General features: G+C 44.6%; 1 protein-coding gene across 2 annotated transcripts in view; it reads right to left on the bottom strand.

Annotated features, from left to right (window-relative positions):
* Positions 1–73: 73 nt before the first annotated feature.
* Positions 74–18,774, bottom strand: part of IRAK2 (interleukin 1 receptor associated kinase 2) — a 70,138-nt gene continuing 51,437 nt past the window's right edge. For both annotated transcript variants that reach the window (XM_082344401.1, XM_082344400.1), the window contains exons 9-13: positions 16,660–16,855; positions 13,342–13,404; positions 5,233–5,433; positions 2,050–2,341; positions 74–1,082 (exon numbers count right to left, since the gene is read on the bottom strand). In XM_082344401.1, coding sequence (XP_082200527.1) covers positions 970–1,082; positions 2,050–2,341; positions 5,233–5,433; positions 13,342–13,404; positions 16,660–16,855 — 865 coding nt within the window. In that variant the 3' untranslated portion in view covers positions 74–969. The remainder of the gene's footprint in view (positions 1,083–2,049; positions 2,342–5,232; positions 5,434–13,341; positions 13,405–16,659; positions 16,856–18,774) is intronic.

Raw genomic sequence — 18,774 nt, forward strand, 5'->3', positions numbered from 1 at the left:
TTGCAACGTGACTTTTCAGAAATATACCCACTGCAATAAATGTTAGGTACATGACAAAAATAAACGCTTAATGTCTTTTTAAAAATTTATTTAATAAAACAGGACAAGTGCATTTTCAAAGTACTTCTGTAGCCATGTCTCACCCGTTCCTCCCCAACAGCCCAGGGAGGGAGGATGAATGCATGTTACTTACAAGGAAACTGAGGTTCCAGAAATTAAACTAGCAGCAGAATCAAACATGAACCTAGTTCTCCTGGCTCTTCATCCAGCCATAAATAATACATATTCTCTAAATAAAAACTCCATTTAAAATATTAGCGTTAGTGGGATGGGAGGATAAAGGTGCAGAGTGGGCATTAAATAAATATCTGTGGGTTGCAAGATTTCTGAAAGAGAAAGCAGAAAATCTCCAGAGCCTTCTGCCAGGTGTCTGGCATTCGTAAAACTTGAGACCTTGAGGAGGGAGTGAAGAACCGAAATGGGACACAAGTTGAAAGTCTTTCATGTAAAGGTCATGGAAGTTTGCCGGCAGTTGGTGACAAACGTTGCCCAGGGATGTTAGCTTTGGAAAGTGCCATCAGCGCTCAGAATGCTCAGTCGGCTGTCGAGGGTGAGAGCCAGGCAATGGCATCTGTTGGGGTGGTTATCGTCACGCGCTCCCCGGAACCACAAAATCGCCCGCATCCTGGGCTCTTGTATCAGGGTTTCCCCTTCAGTCTCCTGATAACCCAGAGCTCTGATTGACAAATCTCAGAAAGGAAGAGGACTTCATGGATTTTTGTGTCTCTGAAAGCTGAGGTCCCGTCTCCCCTAACTCACTCTGGTAAAATGGAAGTGTCTCTGCCGCCACCCAAGGGAAGCTGATGTTTGGTGTTTCCTGGGAGATCTTGATTCTTCCTTAGACCTTTTTCTCGAATTGACGTTCATTTTTCCAATGGAGGACGAGGGTCCTCAGCTGTGGTCAAGTCATCAGGGGCCAAAAAGCTCAATGCTATCCAGTTTCTCTTCTTTGTAGAGCCGGATATTCTCCATCAGTTTCTTTTTGGCCTCATTGATCTCAATTTTCCACGAAGTCTCTGTAGCTGACATTCAATGGAAAGTAAAGAACTTGAACAAAAGGTATTTGGAAAGAGTTGTTATAATTCTTAGAAAGTCAGACTTGGTCACAGTTTTTCACTTAAATCGGGCTTCTGAATCAGGCCCTGAGTGGAATGAGCACTATCATTGCTTCTGCCTTTTCAGGGAAGGCCTGTCACCTGCCCCCACCTTTCAGAGAGGAGGGGCTTCCATGCTTCTCCCCTGAGGGGTGGGGGGCAGTGTTAGAATGAAGCTTACACTCTCTCTCTCTTCTTCCTCTCACCTCCATGTGGGAGGAGGAAAAACAGGAAAGGTCAGAGCCTGAGACATTCACAGAGCCATGTGTACCAGGGGATGAGGACGCTGAATTGTAAAGGCCTTCCGAATTTTTATTTCAGAAGGAAACCTGGTGTGTTTGGACCCCAGAGTCAGAAATAGAAGCTACCTTTGGAAGCAGCTGGCAAGGTGTGAAGTGAGGATGGAGAGGCGGCCGGCGACAGACCACAAGGGGCTTTGCTAGTCCCAAGGGAGAGTTTTTACTTGGTCTCTAAGTGCAATGGGGAACCACAGAAGGGCTTTAAACGAGGGGTGACATGAGTTGTTTTTAAAAACCACTCCAGCTGGCCCCTGGAAGAACTGGTGAGGGGCCCGAGCAGATCAGGGAGGCCACGGGGAGGCTGTGCGGTCATCCAGCAAGAGGAGAGTAGCTTAGATGAGGGGTAGGGGTCTGGGGACGGGCAATGCAGGGAAGCAGATGGAGCCGAGGGATGTTAAGGTCAGTGGACAGGACTGCGTGAGGGACTCGACCTCGGGGGCCGGGGGAGAGGGAGGATGGCTCTCTTGGCGCGGCCAGCTGGCAGGTGAACAGCTGGATAGTCAAATGAACGCGTGAATGAGGGAGAGAAGGAATAAATGATAGGCTGAGTTGGGGACATAAATGAGAGTGTATAAGGACTCAGATCCCACGCTTACCATCCCGAGGAGGTTCTGGACTGGCGCGGGCCTCAGAGGAGGAGTCAGCTTCCACTGCCCCACCAGCCGGCAGCTCGCTTTCTCCATCCGCTGGGGGGGGACGCGAGGCGGCAGCCCCGGCCCAGGGTGCCTCCCTCATGGAGCAGGACGCTTCGAAGCTGGAATTGTCCACGTCGTCCGTTTCTTCCGGAGTATTGGAGGAAGAGCCTGTGTGCTCGGAAAGACCACTCCAAGGGAGCGACGTCTCCTGGCCTCTCAGCTGCTCTTCCACAGCAGCCACAGAGCCACACACCTTTGGGAAGAGAGACAAGGGCACTCACTGAGAACTTTTCCTGAAATTAAAAATCTACCAGGTCTCCCAGGCCGAGAGAGACAGAGAGAGAGAGAGAGAGAGAGAAATGCACCACAGGCGCAGAGATACAGATATTTGTACTTTTGCTGGTTGAGACCCTGGGTCTAGCTGCCCCAGCAATGCCTATCCTGCCTGCAGTTTGGTTAAATGAGCAATAAATCATTCATCCACTCATTCATAGGCTCCCTGCTTCCTTCTCTGTTACGTGTTTACGTGTGTGTCTGTGGGTCGAATCTAATAATTCGAGTTGAGTTTCTATCACTTTCAACTAGAAATGCCCTAAGTAATACAGATATTGCCCTTGAGGGCTTTTCTGGTTAGGGAGGTTAGGAAAATTAGAAGCAGGCAGGGAAGGAATATTTCTTCTTTACACACACACACACACACACACACACACACACACACACACACATAAATGGCACACAAACCTACCCTTAGTAAAAATAACAAATTTCATTTGCTCAGTGCCTTGCAATTTACAAAGCACATTTGACACATAATGTAAATGAGTTTTTATAAATAAAAAATTAAAAGATCAGAGAGGTGAGAGGTTAAGTTCCCTGCCTAAGGTCACCCAGTCAGTGAGTGGCAGAGCTGACCACTAAATCAAAGTCCGCTTGTCTTCAAGGCCATGACCCCACTGATCTGTCATCTTCCTAGCTTGGTTGTGAAATACTGGGGACAATGACCATTTTCATTCCTCTTTGTATATGAAAGTGCCCTATCCCCTTTATTCCACATAGCAAATGCTTCCTCATGCTTCAAGGCCCAGTTCAAATGTCACCTTTTGAGATAAACCTTCACAATATATGCCCAATAAATACTTGCCAAGCTAAAAACTACAAAACTACATAACTAGGTTCTGGCCTAGGTTCTGACCTATGGGAGAAAAAGTGATAGGTGCATTTCCAGGTCACACCCTTACGAGGAAGGGTGTATGTTCTCCTTTTTAACCCCCTTTCAGTGGCTGGAATGCAGATGTGATGGCCTGAGCTAGAGCAGCCTTCTTGGATTCTGAAGTGGAAATCACATGATAAGGGTAGCAAGAGCAACAATACAGGAGCCCAAATCCCCAATACTGCGGCACTGCCACATCAGCTCTGGACTGCCTACATTCAAACTGTTGAGCTAAAGAGAATAAACTTTTATCGCACTTGGAGTCTCCTCATTATAGCAGTTTCTTTGAATGTACTTTAACTGATACACTGAACAAAAGAATAAAATGAATGAAGGAATGAAAGAATAAGTGGTTGAAGGAGAGAGATCTTTTTAAAACATGAGTCTGATTATGTCCTGCCCCTGCTTAATTCCCCCAGTGACTTCCTCAAAATCCTGACTGTGGCTGCAAAGCCCTCTGTTGTCCGGGCTCCTCCTTCCCCAGCAGCCTCATTACAAGCCACTCTGCCCCAGGTACTCTATGTTCTAGCCACTCTGACCTTATTCCAGGCCCTTGACCTTGCTAGGCTCTCTCTCAACTCAGGCTATTTGCATAAATTGTTCCTTCTGCTTCGATTGCTCTTCATCTGGTCACACATCACTTCCTTGGGAAAGTCCTGGGCGAGGCCCCCGTAATATGCTACACCAGCGCTCACCAGATGGTTACTGCACAATGTCTGTGAACTCCAGGAAAGTGGAACTGGGCCTGCCTTGTTCCCCGATATATCCCCAGGGCCCAGCACACCACTGCTGAATGAGTGACTGAACACTGCGGCACTCAGGCAGCTGGAGCACAGCCTAGGCTGAGAGCGGTGACTTGGTCTCTAGCTCCTGCCACGTCCTGGTGCAAGAGGGTAGACCTGGGGCTGAGCCAGGAGTCCAGAGGGCTCTGATAGAAACTCCCTCTGGCCTCATCTCCCCCTCTCTCGGCCTCAACATCTCCATCTGTAAAAGGGGAGGCTTGGGCTATAGCACTGGTGTTTGAAGATTTTTTTTTTCAGCTACCAAACCCTTTCCTCAAATAAAATACTGAGAACCCAATACAATTATGAGAAGTGATAGTGGATGTCTGGTTCGAGTCATGGGTGGGGCCTGCAGCCATCCACAGCTCTCTTCCTGCCAAAAGGTACTCCCAAGGAGCCCCTGTCAGACACCACTTGAAAATCACTCTGTGGGATGATGTCTATGAGCCCTCTCAGGCAGTTATTTTGTCCTTAGAAAGGCCTAGTAAATTTGGTGCCCAAATTTACACTTGTTACCATGGAAACCCCCTCTACATATCCTGTCCATAGGAAAATATTTTATCCTCTGTGGTGGTTGATGTCTGCCTAGTCCATGGGCTAAGGAATGATCCCCTTCTCTGGAACCTGGCCCTTCCACCTTCCAGGCTTGACCCCCTGGCCACCGGGTTTATATACTGGACCCCCCACCTTACCTGATTGGCCAACAGGTAGACACCTGACCCTAGCTAAGCCAATCAGTTTCTCTCACTAAGAGGTTGGAATTGGGCCGCTCAGTGAAGACAGAACTATGACATGTAAATGAATACGGCTGTATCCCCTGACCAAGAGGATGGAGGGAATGAGAAGGGGCCTACAGAGAGGAGGAGGAATAAAGCCGGTTCAGAGAAAGCAGACGGACTTCTGTTATATCCGAGGGTGTGGTCCTGGGCACCCTCAGGACCAGACTCCAGTTTGGCTGCTGTGAGCTCCAGCAGATACTGCTGTTTGCAAACAAATATGGCCCTGATGTATGAAATCACTTCTCGGTAAAGGCATCGGTAAAGGGATCGTGACAGAGCCCCTGGTAAAGCAGACTCATGCAGCCGGGGAAGTGAGGCCCTGCGGACGCAGGACAGGGCTCATCGCTGGGGGAAGGCTGAACGTTAGGCTCACCTCCGCCAGGCTGGCGCTGCGCCTCCGCAGGCAGAGGCAGGCGGCCGTGGCCAAGGCCTCGGCGCAGGCCTCCGGCAGCCTCCCTGCTCTTTTCTCCAGGTACTTCTGGCAGATCTCCTTGGCCATCACTTTCTCCACACCTGTCTTCCTGGAGCAGAGCCATGTGGTGCTGCTGGGAATTTCACTGAGGAGTAAATCCTTCTGTGGGAAGAAGAGTGGAAACACCCCCGTGTGAGCTGCAGGGGTGGGGATTCTAACCACCCGTGCCCCACCCGCCTCCAGGATTGCACCAGAGCGGCAACGCTCAGAAACCCAACAGTGTTGTCAAAAATAATTGCAAGGATCCCAGGAACAAGTAAAACAGCCAAGAAGTGGAGAATTGTTAAATTCCCCCCACGTACAGGGCATTCCATACCACACTCGTAAGCCCCGTCAGGCAGGGGCTTAACCTTTCTAGGCCTTCGGTTGCTTCATCAGGAAAATGGGGATAATAGGACTAACACAAAAATTAAATGACATAGTGCATCTAAAGCATAAAGTGTGATAAAGTGTGATACTTGACACAGAATCAACATTCAATAGTCTATTAGTGATAATAATAAATAGTAATAATAGCTATCATTTATATAGTACTTACTACGTGCTGAGCACTTTACTTACACCAATAATTCATCTTATTAACATTTACAGGAAAAATCTCTCATGATATAAAATAAACATTTTAGGATGTAGGATTCTGACCCATGTATATTTAATAGGAGATGTACTATATATAATATTATGTATATTTTTATATTTTAAATTTTGTATTTACATGTTACAACATTTTATGCTACTTAGAAAGCAGAAATCTGAACTATTCCTAAAACAGAAGATATGCTGTATAAATAATAATAAATATATTACTATATAAGTATATTTGTAGAGTACAAATTGTATGTTACATATTACATTGCACATGTATATATTTACTTATTTGCAACTTATATAAATATAAACCTACTTATATAAATAGGTTACAAATATATTACTTGTACTGCTTAAATATATTAAATATAGGAAATTAATATGTAATATAATTATGTATAATACTGATTGATATAGTATATAGTGCATTAATCTATCATATATCAACATATGAGATGTTAAAAAAATATGAAACATATGTATTTTTTTATGTTTGTGGTATATTTATGTAAACACTGTAACATTTATATATAAATTTTCCATGTATATTCTACATATATACATATTTATATATAAAATATTGTATACTTTAAACAATATGTTTTATATATATACATATTTGTAATGATATTTCATGAATATACAGTATTTTATATGGTTACACATATAACTATATAAAACATTTTATATAACTATATATAACATACAAATATATAATATATAATACTTTAAATAACTATATAAAATATTTATACAGAAATATTTCAATACACTTTATATGTTATATGCTACATGCATTACATAAAAATATTGTATAATACTTCATGCTATATAAAATGCAAAAATTGAAAATCCATGTTATAAATAATATAAAATATAAATATATATTTAAATATAAATAATATAAACTGTATGTATATATACATGCATAGAATAAATACCAGGGGGCAGGGTGTAAAATATTAACAGCAGTCATCTCCAAGAATGATTTCTATTTTCTTTTCTATATTTTCCTATATTTACTAAATGTTCTACAAGCCTGTTTTGCATTTATATTTGGAAAAATAAAAGGGTTTTTTTTGTGTGTGTGTGTTTTTTTAATAAATTTACTTATTTTATTTATTTATTTTTGGCTGTGTTGGGTCTTCGTTGCTGCGTGCGGGCTTTCTCTAGTTGCGGCGAGCGGGGGCTTCTATTCCTTGTCTTGTGTGGGCTTCTCACTGCGGTGGCTTCTCTTGTTGCAGAGCATGGGCTCTAGACGCACGGGCTTCAGTAGTTGGGCTCGCGGGCTCTACAGCGCAGGCTCAGTAGTTGTGGTGCATGGGCTTAGTTGCTCCGCGGCATGTGGGATCTTCCCGGACCAGGGCTCAAATACGTGTCCCCTGCGTTGGCAGGTGGATTCTTAACCACTGCGCTACGAGGAAAGCCCTGTGTGTTTGTTTTTAACATCAACAGTTCCTGACCTCCTATAATTCGTCCCCATCTGTTAACTATGGCCTACAGAAACCCCAGATTTTGTGACAATCTGGCCCCTGCAGACCTATCCCATCTCCTCTCCTCCCTCTGTCCTTCTAGCTCACTGTACTCAGCCACTCTGTCTCCTCCTTCTATCTTGGAAGCCCCTAAGCTCATCCTGCCTCAGGGCCTTTGCACTTGTTCTTCCCTCTGTCTAGAATGCCCCTCCCTTGAGCTTTATCACGTCCTGGTCCCTCCCTTCATTTGGGTCTCTGCTCTGGTGTTACCTACACCAAGAAGCTTTCCCTAACCTAAAACAGCCCTCCCCCAACTCTTTCACTCTGTCCCCTAACATTACTTCACATTTCTTCATAGCACTTACCACTGGCCTGGAATTACACATATTTTCATTTACTTAAATATCCTTTGTTCTCCTCCCCTAGAATGAAAGCTCCAGGGCTTCCCTGGTGGCGCAGTGGTTGAGAATCTGCCTGCCAATGCACGGGACACGGGTTCGAGTCCTGGTCTGGGAGGATCCCACATGCCGCGGAGCAGCTGGGCCCGTGAGCCACAATTATTGAGCCTGCGCGTCTGGAGCCTGTGCTCCGCAACAAGAGAGGCCGCGATAGTGAGAGGCCCGTGCACCGCGATGAAGAGTGGCCCCCGCTTGCCGCAACTAGAGAAAGCCCTCGCACAGAAACAAAGACCCAACACAGCCATACATACATACATACATACATACATACATACATACATAAATAAATAAATAAAATTTTAAAAAAAGAATGAAAGCTCCAGGAGGGCAGGAACTTTAACTTTGTATCCCCAACACCAAGAACAGTACCTGGCAGAGAGTAAGTTCCTCACAAATGTTTTCACATATTGTACAAGCTAATTTATTTTCTGGTTAAGTTTCTTCTTTTTTGTGTAATTTTATTATTTTTAATAGAAGTGATTCATTAAATGTAAAACTAAATTTTTATTGCTCCATACAGCTTTGTATACAAATACAGTTATAATTCAGAGTAAAATATTATCAGAGATTATCAGACATGGGTTGTGATATTTGCTTCAAAAACAAAACAAAATAGTCCCCACTCTGCCTCAGTTTCCCAATTGAGAAAATGGGCTGTCTAAGGATCCAAAAAAATACCTAGACACCTGACACCATCAGTAATTCAATACCTGGAGACTGAAAACCTAAAACTGGCAAGGGGTTCATTTTTAAATGCCCTTTTGCACAATTCTTTCATGTGAGCTCTGCCTTTTTAAATGTTTATCTTTTTAAAAAGGGTAATGGTGGGACATCCCTGGTGGCACAGTGGTTAAGAATCCGCCTGTCAATGCAGGGGACACGGGTTCGAGCCCTGGTCCGGGAAGATCCCACGTGCCGCGGAGCAACTAAGCCCGTGCGCCACAACTACTGAGCCTGCACTCTAGAGCCTATGAGCCACAACTACTGAGCCCGCATGTCACAACTACTGAAGCCTGCATGCCTAGAGGCCGTGCTCTGCAACAAGAGAAGCCACCGCAATGAGAAGCCCGGGCACCGCAACTAAGAGTAGCCCCTGCTCACTGCAACTAGAGAAAACCCACATGCAGCAAAGAAGACCCAACGCCGCCAAAAATAAATAAATAAATAAATAAAATTTATTTTAAAAGTGTAATGGTATTTAAAGTTGACAAATCTGTAAATAAGAATAGAAGCGTATTATTTACGGATATGGAGGTTACCACCATCTGAAACAAATGAGAAACTGTGCGTAGTGATTGCCCTGAAAGAACGGTGTAAGAAGACGCTCCCCACTTGACTACCGCCCATGAAATCCTGGGTCTCACCCAGTAACGGCCATCACGAGATGCCGTCCTCCGTCAAGAACACTCGGAGGCAGAGTGACGGGGAACTTAGTAATGGAGGGACTCAGCAACTCCACCTGAACCCTGATGAAGCTTAGTTCTAAAAGGAGGGCAGTCTGCCGCACTCCTCAGGCTGTGATACAAAATAAAGTACACAGAACCACCTAGACCATGATTCTAATCAAGTCTCAAGGGCTGACAACCAGGGCACAGGAAACAGGGGCAACAGAGAAACAAGTTAAGGATACAACAAGATGCAATCAGAAAAATCCAGCACGTGAGTCTACCACAGAAGTGACCCACTTTATGCAAAAATGCAATGCCAGGCAGAAAGAAAGGGGGGGAGGGGCACAGTGAGAGAACCAAAGTCTTCAGAAACACGTCACCTTGCTTGCATCTGGTTTCAAACGAACCAACTTTAAAAAGCAATTTTTGAGACAATTTGGGACATCTAAATATGAAATGGGTATTAAATGATAATAAGTAATTAAGAAAACTAAATTCTCTGGGTGAAATAACAACACCTGGGATTTGCTTGAAAATACACAGACAAAAATGGTTTGGGGGATGCAAAAGAAATAAGAAAAGCATGCTGTTGATAACTGATGGGATGGATGAATGGAGATTCCTTATATTCTTTTCTTGACTTTTGTGTATGTTTGAAATTGTCCATAATAAAAAGGGCTTTTTAAGGAACTGGGTGTCCCTGAGGGCAGGCCAGGGAAAGAGGCCTGGAGTAGTTGCTAGGTGCTGTTACATTTTCTAAGCCAAGTATGCAGATTACTTGAATTAAACATTTTAATTAAAGAGAAATTATTCAAAATCAACAATATTATTAAAAACATTTTTTTGTTGTTGTTAAAAACTAAAATAGAAGCAGTTGAAGTTTTAGGGCAAAAGTTAACCCTTCCCCTTATGTCAACTCTCCAAAGGCAACCCCTGCTAATAGTCTGGATTATATTTTTCTAGAGTTTCTGCTATAAAAGTCCACAGTTATAATCACTTTAGTTATATACAATAATTATAATAATTGCAAGCAATCTCCTAAGAGCTATTGAAATAAGAGTAGTGATAATAATAGCTACCACACAGAGTGCTTACTATGTTCTAGTCACTGTTTTAGGTACTTCACATATTATTTAATCTTCACTAAACCCTATCAGGTCGGTACTATTATTAGCCCCAGATAAATAAGAAAATATAAGCTACAATTTGTAAATTCATTCATCTATTTATCACCAAAGACGGGATCACACTATATATACTGTTATGAACTTGCTTTTTTCTCACTTGCAGATACTCCCTGTCAGAACATATATGTCTTTCTTGTTTTGTTTTTTCTAAAATAAGAATGTTTATGTCAGCTTTATTCAGAATTGCCAAAACCTGGAAACAACCCAGATGTCTAGAAACTGATCAACGGACAAACAAATGGTCGGACATCCATACGACGGAGTATTCCCCAGCAGTACAAGGAATCAACCACTGACACATACAACATGGATGAATCTCAAAGGCAGCACGCTAAGTGGAAGGAGCGCGAAACGAACAGGCACACGCTCTATGATTCCACTTACATGACGCTCCAGAAGAGACGGAACTACACAGACAGAAACTAGATCAGGAGTTGCCAGGGGCTGGAAGGGGGGAAAGGGGATTGACTATAAAGGGACGTGAGGGAATTTTCTGGAATGAAATAAATATTCCATATCTTGATTGTGGTGGTGGTTACCCGACCGTCTACATTTGTCAAAACTCATACCATTTTTGTGTACCTCAAAAGTGTGAATTACACCGTGACAGAAATAAGTGCATACGTCCACACTGAGATCCCCACACAAAGGTACCAGCAGCTTTATTTGTACTGGTCAAACGCTGGAAACACCCTACACGTTGTCAACAGGTGAATGGACAAATGGGGGCACATCCACACACTAGAGCACCATTTGGCATCTAAAGAAATGAACTCCCAACACACACACACACAGAGCATGGGTGCATCTCACAAAAACTATGCTGAGTGGGAAAGGCCAGACAATAAAAGGGCACACACACTCTCTACGGTTTCCCTTACAGGAAACTCCAGAAAACAGAAACTTTTGTACAGTTGTACAGTGACAGAAAGCAGACCAATGGCTGTGGGGGATGGCAGGGTGGGGAGGGGTGACAGGAGGGTGACAAATGAGAAAAGGTAACTTCTGGGGTAGTGGGCATGCTCATTATCTTGATTTGGTGACGATTTCAAAGATAAACACCAATGTCAACATTTATCATATTATACACTTTATCCTCATTATAAGTATTTACAAACATACTCATAAAGCTTTTTTTATAAATAACTTCATGGTATTCCATGGTGTGTACGATCATATCATCATTTTTTTAACCGTCTCCCAATTGATAGATATTTCACTTGTTAGCAACGCTTCACTACCATAACTAGTGCTACAACGAACAGCTTCGTCCCTCTGTCTTTCCTTACTTGTATGCGTTTCCCTAGCGTACAAATAAAATTGCTGCATCAGAGGATTTTGATGGAAACCACCCAATGGCCTCCAGAAACACTGCAGCCATGAACACTCCCGAGCATGGAGGAGAGGCCGGCTCCTCCCACCCTGGACCACACTCGGCTGCAGCTTTCATCTCTGACTCGAATTTTAATTATTTGCACAATGAATTATAAGTACCACAACAAGGGATGATGGGAGACCCTATTTGGGTCCAGAAGAAGAGAAAGAAACTAGATTTAAAAAAATTATTTCCTCCATGTTTTTAGAAACCATTTACCAAAAAAGCCTTCTGGAAAGTTTCACCTAAGTGTCTCCAAAGGCTGCTTCCCCTGTGACATTCACCCAGGGAGCCCCACAGGAGTGCTGGGTAATACATCTGAAGAAAACTGTCAGAATATGAGAAATTGCCCCAAACTGCCCCGAACCACATCTGAGCTGACCAAACTGACCTCTCTGCAGTACCGGGGGCCTGGTGCCCAAAAGGGGCAGAGTTCTGGGAATTCAGCAAAGGGACAGGTCGTGACTGGCCGCGTATAGGGGAGGTCTTCGGCTTCCCACCCCAGGGTGAAGGGGATGCCTTTGGAGCCTAGTCACAAAAAAGCCAGCTGCTCCAACGGCCTCAACATCAAGTCAGAAAAGTGGTCCCCTCTCAAATTAGTGAAGAGGATTAGGGCTTGCACAGGGATCAGGGCTCTGCAGAAAACATGGGTTCAAATCCCAGCTCCACCATCTCGCTGAGGGTCATAAGATAAGTCTCTTCACCTTGGCCTTAGTTTTCTCATCTGTAAAATGGGGATGGTAATAATGATGATAAATCCATATGGTTGGACTGTCATGAGAATTAAACAGTCAGGAGAGCGTTGGGGTTAAGAACTCAGGATCTGCAGTCCAGCAGATGTGACTCAGAATCTCAACTCTGATACTTAGTAAAGCTGAGATCTCAAGCAAACCTCAGAGCCTGCTCTCCTCACCTGTAGGTGAACAAGATGACTTTATCAATCTCATGGGGATTGAGATGACTTAGAAAGATAATACATGTAAAGTGCCAAACACAGAGTTGGGCCGTGTTGTTATATTTTTGAAATGACACTATACACATGCACACGTATATTTGAATGACAGTTCTTATAAACCTACAAAATGGAAATTATTGTTTTTATTATAGAAACCTAAAAGGGCTGAAATTAACTTTCACCAATTTAAAGACAAACCCTAGGACTTCCCTGGAGGTCCAGCGGTTAAGACTCCGGGCTTCCGCTGTAGGGGGCATGGGTTCGATCCCTGGTTGGGGAACTAAGATCCCACATGCTGCATGACGCGGCCAAAAAATTAAAAAAATAAAGACAAACTCTATATGATTGCCTGACATGCAGAGAGAAGACATGGATTTCCCCTAAACATTCTAAACTTTCTTATCATGAAAAAGTAATTGTTGCCTGTATGGTGAGGGGGGGAAGGTTACAGCTACTTTGCACAGGTACAAATCAAACCCTGGACTGAGGCCTCGTTAGCATCTGTAAAATGGGTACAGTGGAGGCCCCTGCCCTCCCCACCCCTTGACCCCTCATAGCTGTGAGAAAGAAGTGACTGGTTCCCTTACCAAGTAAACTGGGCTCCGGTCCTTGTCCATCGCAGGGATGCCAGTGAGGACCTCAGCTAACACCTGTGAGAACACAGAGTTAGCACGGGTCACACACACAGGCACAAGTTCACACAGGAGCTTCTGGCCAAGAAAGAAGTTTCTTCTCAGGAACAAATTCTGAGCTCCAGGCCTGGCTCTGCCATCTGCCAGCACAGACACTTGCCCAAAATCTGGAACGTGGGATTATCACTAAACACCTCCTCCAACTAAACACACCACCCAGCTACTAGGAGAAGGTTTAAGTTAATTGATAGCAATGTAGGGAGGATGAAAACCAAATGTGTGTGTATTACCATCAGATAGATAGATAGATACACACACACACCTCTCTCTATATAGATATACATATATACATCTATCTGTATACACACATACGTATACATACACACACTATATATACTAAAGATATTTTCATTTAAAACCCATCAGAAATGGTAAGCAGGCACTGCTATGTTAATCTCAAGAAAAGGAGGAATCCATGTGCAGACACCTATTCTAGACAGAAAATCTCGGCAATATCCATAGCACGTTTCATCCACAGGCCTTTGTTTACATTATTTGTTCATTAATACATCCATTTAAGAAAGGAGCACAGCCCTGAGCCAGTGTAAGCCACCACAAAATTGACAAAACCGTGATTTGTATCTTAAAAAATAAGAAACCTGCTTTGAACAGAAATTCAGCAGAGATAACAGCACACTGGCTAAGGGGTCCAGAGTCAGAGAGGCCTGGGTTCAAATTCTGACTCTGCTCCTTACATGCTTTGGTGATATTTGGGCAAGAAACTAAAATCTGGGGACTTCCCTGGCGGTCCAGTGGTTAAGACTCAGCGCTTCCACTGCAGGGGGGTGCGGGTTCGATCCCTGGTCAGGGAACTAAGATCCCGCATGCCGCATCTGAGCCTGTATCCTTATGTGGTACATGGTGATCTAGTGGTTGTAAATATGAGGCAGTGGGTACTCCATCTTAGTGTCAAATCTCCCTAACACAACTTCTCTCAAAGTCAGAATAAGGTCACATTACTGCCAAGAACTCCTCCACCCAGAAAGGGCCTGCAGGGTTACTAACAGACTGGAAGTGGCCAGGAGGGGGCAGCAGAAGGCACCCCTGCAGCTGGCGGAGGAGCCCATGGAAAAGGGACTCCGGCTGGGGTCCTGCCAAGGCAGGAGGGAAGAATAAGAGGAAATAAATAGACAGACATTTCTTCTGCCTCTTCCACATGGCAGGCCCTGTGCCAGGCCTTTTACAGAGGTTACTTAGCGCTCATCAAAAAGAACACTGACCTACTACGGTATAGCACGGAGAACTATATTCAATATTCTGGGATAAACCACAATGGAAAAGAATATAAAAAAGAATGTATATATGTGTATAACTGAGTCACTGTGCTGTACAGCAGAAATGACCATAACGCTGTAAATCAACGATACTTTTACACTGGGGTAAATCAACCCCAATGAAAAAATAAATTAAGAAAAAAAACACACAGAGAAATGCAGTGTTCCCCACAACAAGAACCAAAGTTCAAAATCATACCATCCATCAGTGGTAGGGCTGAGAAAAAGACTGAAGGGAGCCAGTAGGCACTCACTGAATGAAAGAATGAGTGAATAGGAAAGTCAATTGTTACATCAGGAGCTGAGTTAAAAAGTCAAGAGTAAACAGAAATCAGGAGTGAGGGTGTGAAGGTAGGAATAATAACGATAACCACAATAATAATAATCATGTTGACCTATGCAACATACTCTGCTAACCAGTTTATACATGTTATCTTATTAATCTCCATATGTATGAATACCCCCATTTTCCAGAGGACAAAACTGAGGCCCAGAGTTACAGATGACACCCTAGATCACACAGCTGAAAGTTACTGAGCTGGGACTCAAACCCATGCTCTTAAGCTCTAACCTATAAGGGCCTGGCAGCCTTGGGGTTCAGTTCCACTGGTTCTTAAAGGAGCAGGAGCTTGGGCTGGCCCTGCTGAGCTTCACTGAGCCCCTCGCAGTGGGGCTGATGGGGGCGAGGAGGGGGAGGCGGGAGGGAATTTGGGGACAAGTAAACCAGAAGGGCCGATGGGCTGGGAGACAGAGGGAAGCAGAATCTGGTATGTGGAGGCTGGGCTGAGGGCAGAAAGTGGCTCAGAGGACGGGCATTAGTGCGAGAGGCAGATGGACAGACTGTGGTCAAAGAGAGGCAGTGTAGAGTTTAAGGCTGGAGAGGAAGAGAGAAGGCAAGGTCCAAGATGCAGCTGTTGGCTCCTGGCAGAGGTCAGCCAGCGACCGTCACTTTTCTCAGCCAGCATTTCCCAGACTGGGATCCATGGGTCTCTGATGCTTAGAGATACTAAGAAAATAAGGTTCCATAGTCAAGGAAATTTGGGAAACACTGCATACCATTGCTGGGTGGTGGTGAATTCACAATTACCAGATTAAAGGCTATTTACCATATGAAAGGCTCTTGTTAATTTTGTGGTAACTTCTTTTTTTTCCTGCTTAACCTTGCTCAACCCAGCATTTCTCAAACCTATTTAAACACATCAAAACCCTTTAAACACATCAAACCTATTGCGATCTCAGGGAATTGGTGTTCTTTGGAGACTGCTACACTCAGACCATGAACTCCTGGGGGAGGGATTGTGTTTTAGTTACATTTACATTTCGAGTGCCTGACACACAGTACTGATGGACAGCAGTGGTGACAAGGACAGAGGTTGGATGGGTAGATAGATACTGAATGGATGGATACTGAATGGATGGGTAGCTGTTGGATGAATGGTTGGATAATAACTGGACTGATGGATGGATGGACAGATGGACAAAACAGACGGATGAACAAACAAGAACAGACAATTGGATAGATAATTAGATGGCTGGCTGGATGCGAATCAGGGAAGTCAGGAGGTATCTGTAGCCTATTGGAATCTGGACACCCATGGGGCAGGGGGCCTTTACTTCAAGGGTTGGCAGACTTTTTCTGTAACAGGCTAGATAGTAAATATTTTAGGTTTTGTGAGCCACAAACAATCTCTGTCACATATTCTTTTGATTGTTGTTGTTGCTGTTATTATTCAATCTTTTATAAATGTAAAAACTAGTCTTAATTATAGGCCATAGAAAATAGGCCATTGGGCTGGTTCTGACCTGTGTGCCATAGTTTGCCAACCCCTGCTGTACTTGGTGGAACATTTCTAAGAGCCTCTATTATTTGCTTACAAAGGAGCCATGGGAAGGACAAATGTGTACAGGCCCAGATCTGAACAGAGAGGGAAGCTCTTACTATTCCACAGCCGAATATGTCCACTCGCTTTGTCAGCTGTCCCACCCTGATGAAATCTTCTGGAAGATATGCAGCGGAGGCCTGGAAAAGGCAGGTCTTCATCGCAGTGTATTTTGACTTTTTGTTGACAGGACACCAGTGAGCCATCGAATGAGCCAGCTTGGGGGTGAAGTTTTGGTCTAGCAAAACATTGGAGCTGTGGGAAAGAAGGCAGAGAGAACCCTCTTGTTTTGAGGTAGACAAGAAGAGGTTGCCATGGAGATCCTTTCGGAAAACAGCTTAGTAGTGAGCAGTGCCAGCAAGTTAGGGTCACTAAAGACCCTCAACAAGTTTATAAGCCAGTCCTGATGGGGGGTGGGGATTGGGAGCCCACCTCCACCAGCAAATGGGGATAAAGCTAAGATTAGTCCTGCTGCCCCAGAAATGGCATTTGGTGGCCAGAGAGGTCCAGCCATCCTGATCCCCATGGATGTCAGCCCGGATCAACCTCAGCCTGCCAAGCCCAGAGGCTGTGCCGCCTCCATCTCTTCAGAAGCTGCTCCAAACCCCAGCTCTGGCCCAGCTGACTCAAGTCTAAATGTCAGCATCCTTTGGGACTGAACCTGCCCAGATCATGGGGAATAAGAAGAGCAATAAAAATATTCTTGGACCGTGGGAATGAACACTCTCAGAAAGTACTCCAAAGGAAAAATTAAAAATTTTTAAAAACTAAGCTTCAAGTATAGAAATATTCAAACTAACCCCAAATGGTTTTTAAAAAGTAGACACAGAGAGCAGTTCTCCTAGGTTCCCTTACCCTGCTGCTCTCCGCTCAAGCGCCCCCTTTCAATAAAGCCTTTGGTTTTGTCATAAAAAGTAGACGCCAATTCCAATATCCACTATTAGGAGTTGTTATGTAAATTATGGGCAAATATCTTCAATGAAAGACTAAGAAGTCATGAAAAATGATGACAGGCAATGTGGGGAAACGTTTACCATGTTTAAATCATGGGGAAAAAGAGAATATGAATTGGTAAACAGGTAACGGTGCTATCTTAGGGCTGAGATGTCTGCGTGGGCAGGGGCTGGAAAAAACCCAGAAAAATGGCGGCCAGCTGGTGAGGAGGGAGGGCAGCAGGGCCAGGATGACCACTTGCCCTTTCATTTCCTTTCTTGCTATTACAATTGTTTGTGCAATCAAGTAAAAATCAGGGGGGAGAAAAGAGGAAAGGGCTTCCGCTTGCCAAATGGGGAGAGAACTTTGGGGAAGTATGAATTCTACGGTTTCGAGGTCAGTTTTGCCAGATCTTCTGGAATCCCTCTCTGTGCTTCCAGTGTTGGGAGCACGTTACTGATATGCTGGAGTACACACCTAACTTGCATCACAGTATCTGTGACAACAGATGCACAAGCAAGAACGGGTCTCCAGGACTTCCCTGGTGGCGCAGTGGTTAAGAATCCGCCTGCCAATGCAGGGGACACGGGTTCGAGCCCTGGTCCGGGAAGATCCCACATGCCGCGGAGCAACTGAGCCCGTGAGCCACAACCACTGAGCCTGTGCTCTAGAGCCCGCAAGCGACAACTACTGAGCCCACAAGCCACAACTACTGAGCCTGCATGCCACAACTACTGAAGCCCTCGCTCCTAGAGCCCGTGCTCCGCAACAAGAGAAGCCACCACAACGAGAAGCCCGCGCACCGCAACGAAGAGTAGCCCCCGCTCGCCGCAACCAGAGAAAGCCCGCGTGCAGCAACGAAGACCCAACGCAGCCAAAAATTAATTAATTAATTAAAAAAAAAAAAAAAGAACGGGTCTCCGCAAAGACCCTGAGCAAGGAGCTCCAAAGCCCAGGGAGCCTGGCAGACATGGCCCACAGCTCAAGGACCTGATCCAGACCAGCTGCTGGAGGGGAAGTGAAATACAGCAGGGGAATGGAGGGCTTGTTGGGGAAATACCAACAAGCTTTTGGGGGAAATACCTTTGTTAGGGAAAGACAAACGTGGAGACAGGCAGTTCATGCTGACAGCAATTAGAGACAGAGTACAACCCAGAAACACTGATGTTCAAGGGTATAACAAAGAAAGAAGAGCCCCAAGAGAGGCAAGGAAGGGAGAGAAAGTGAAAGAGAAGAGAGAC

The sequence above is a fragment of the Balaenoptera borealis genome, assembly GCF_965194805.1.
Source record: "Balaenoptera borealis genome assembly, chromosome: 12".
Taxonomy (NCBI): domain Eukaryota; kingdom Metazoa; phylum Chordata; class Mammalia; order Artiodactyla; family Balaenopteridae; genus Balaenoptera; species Balaenoptera borealis.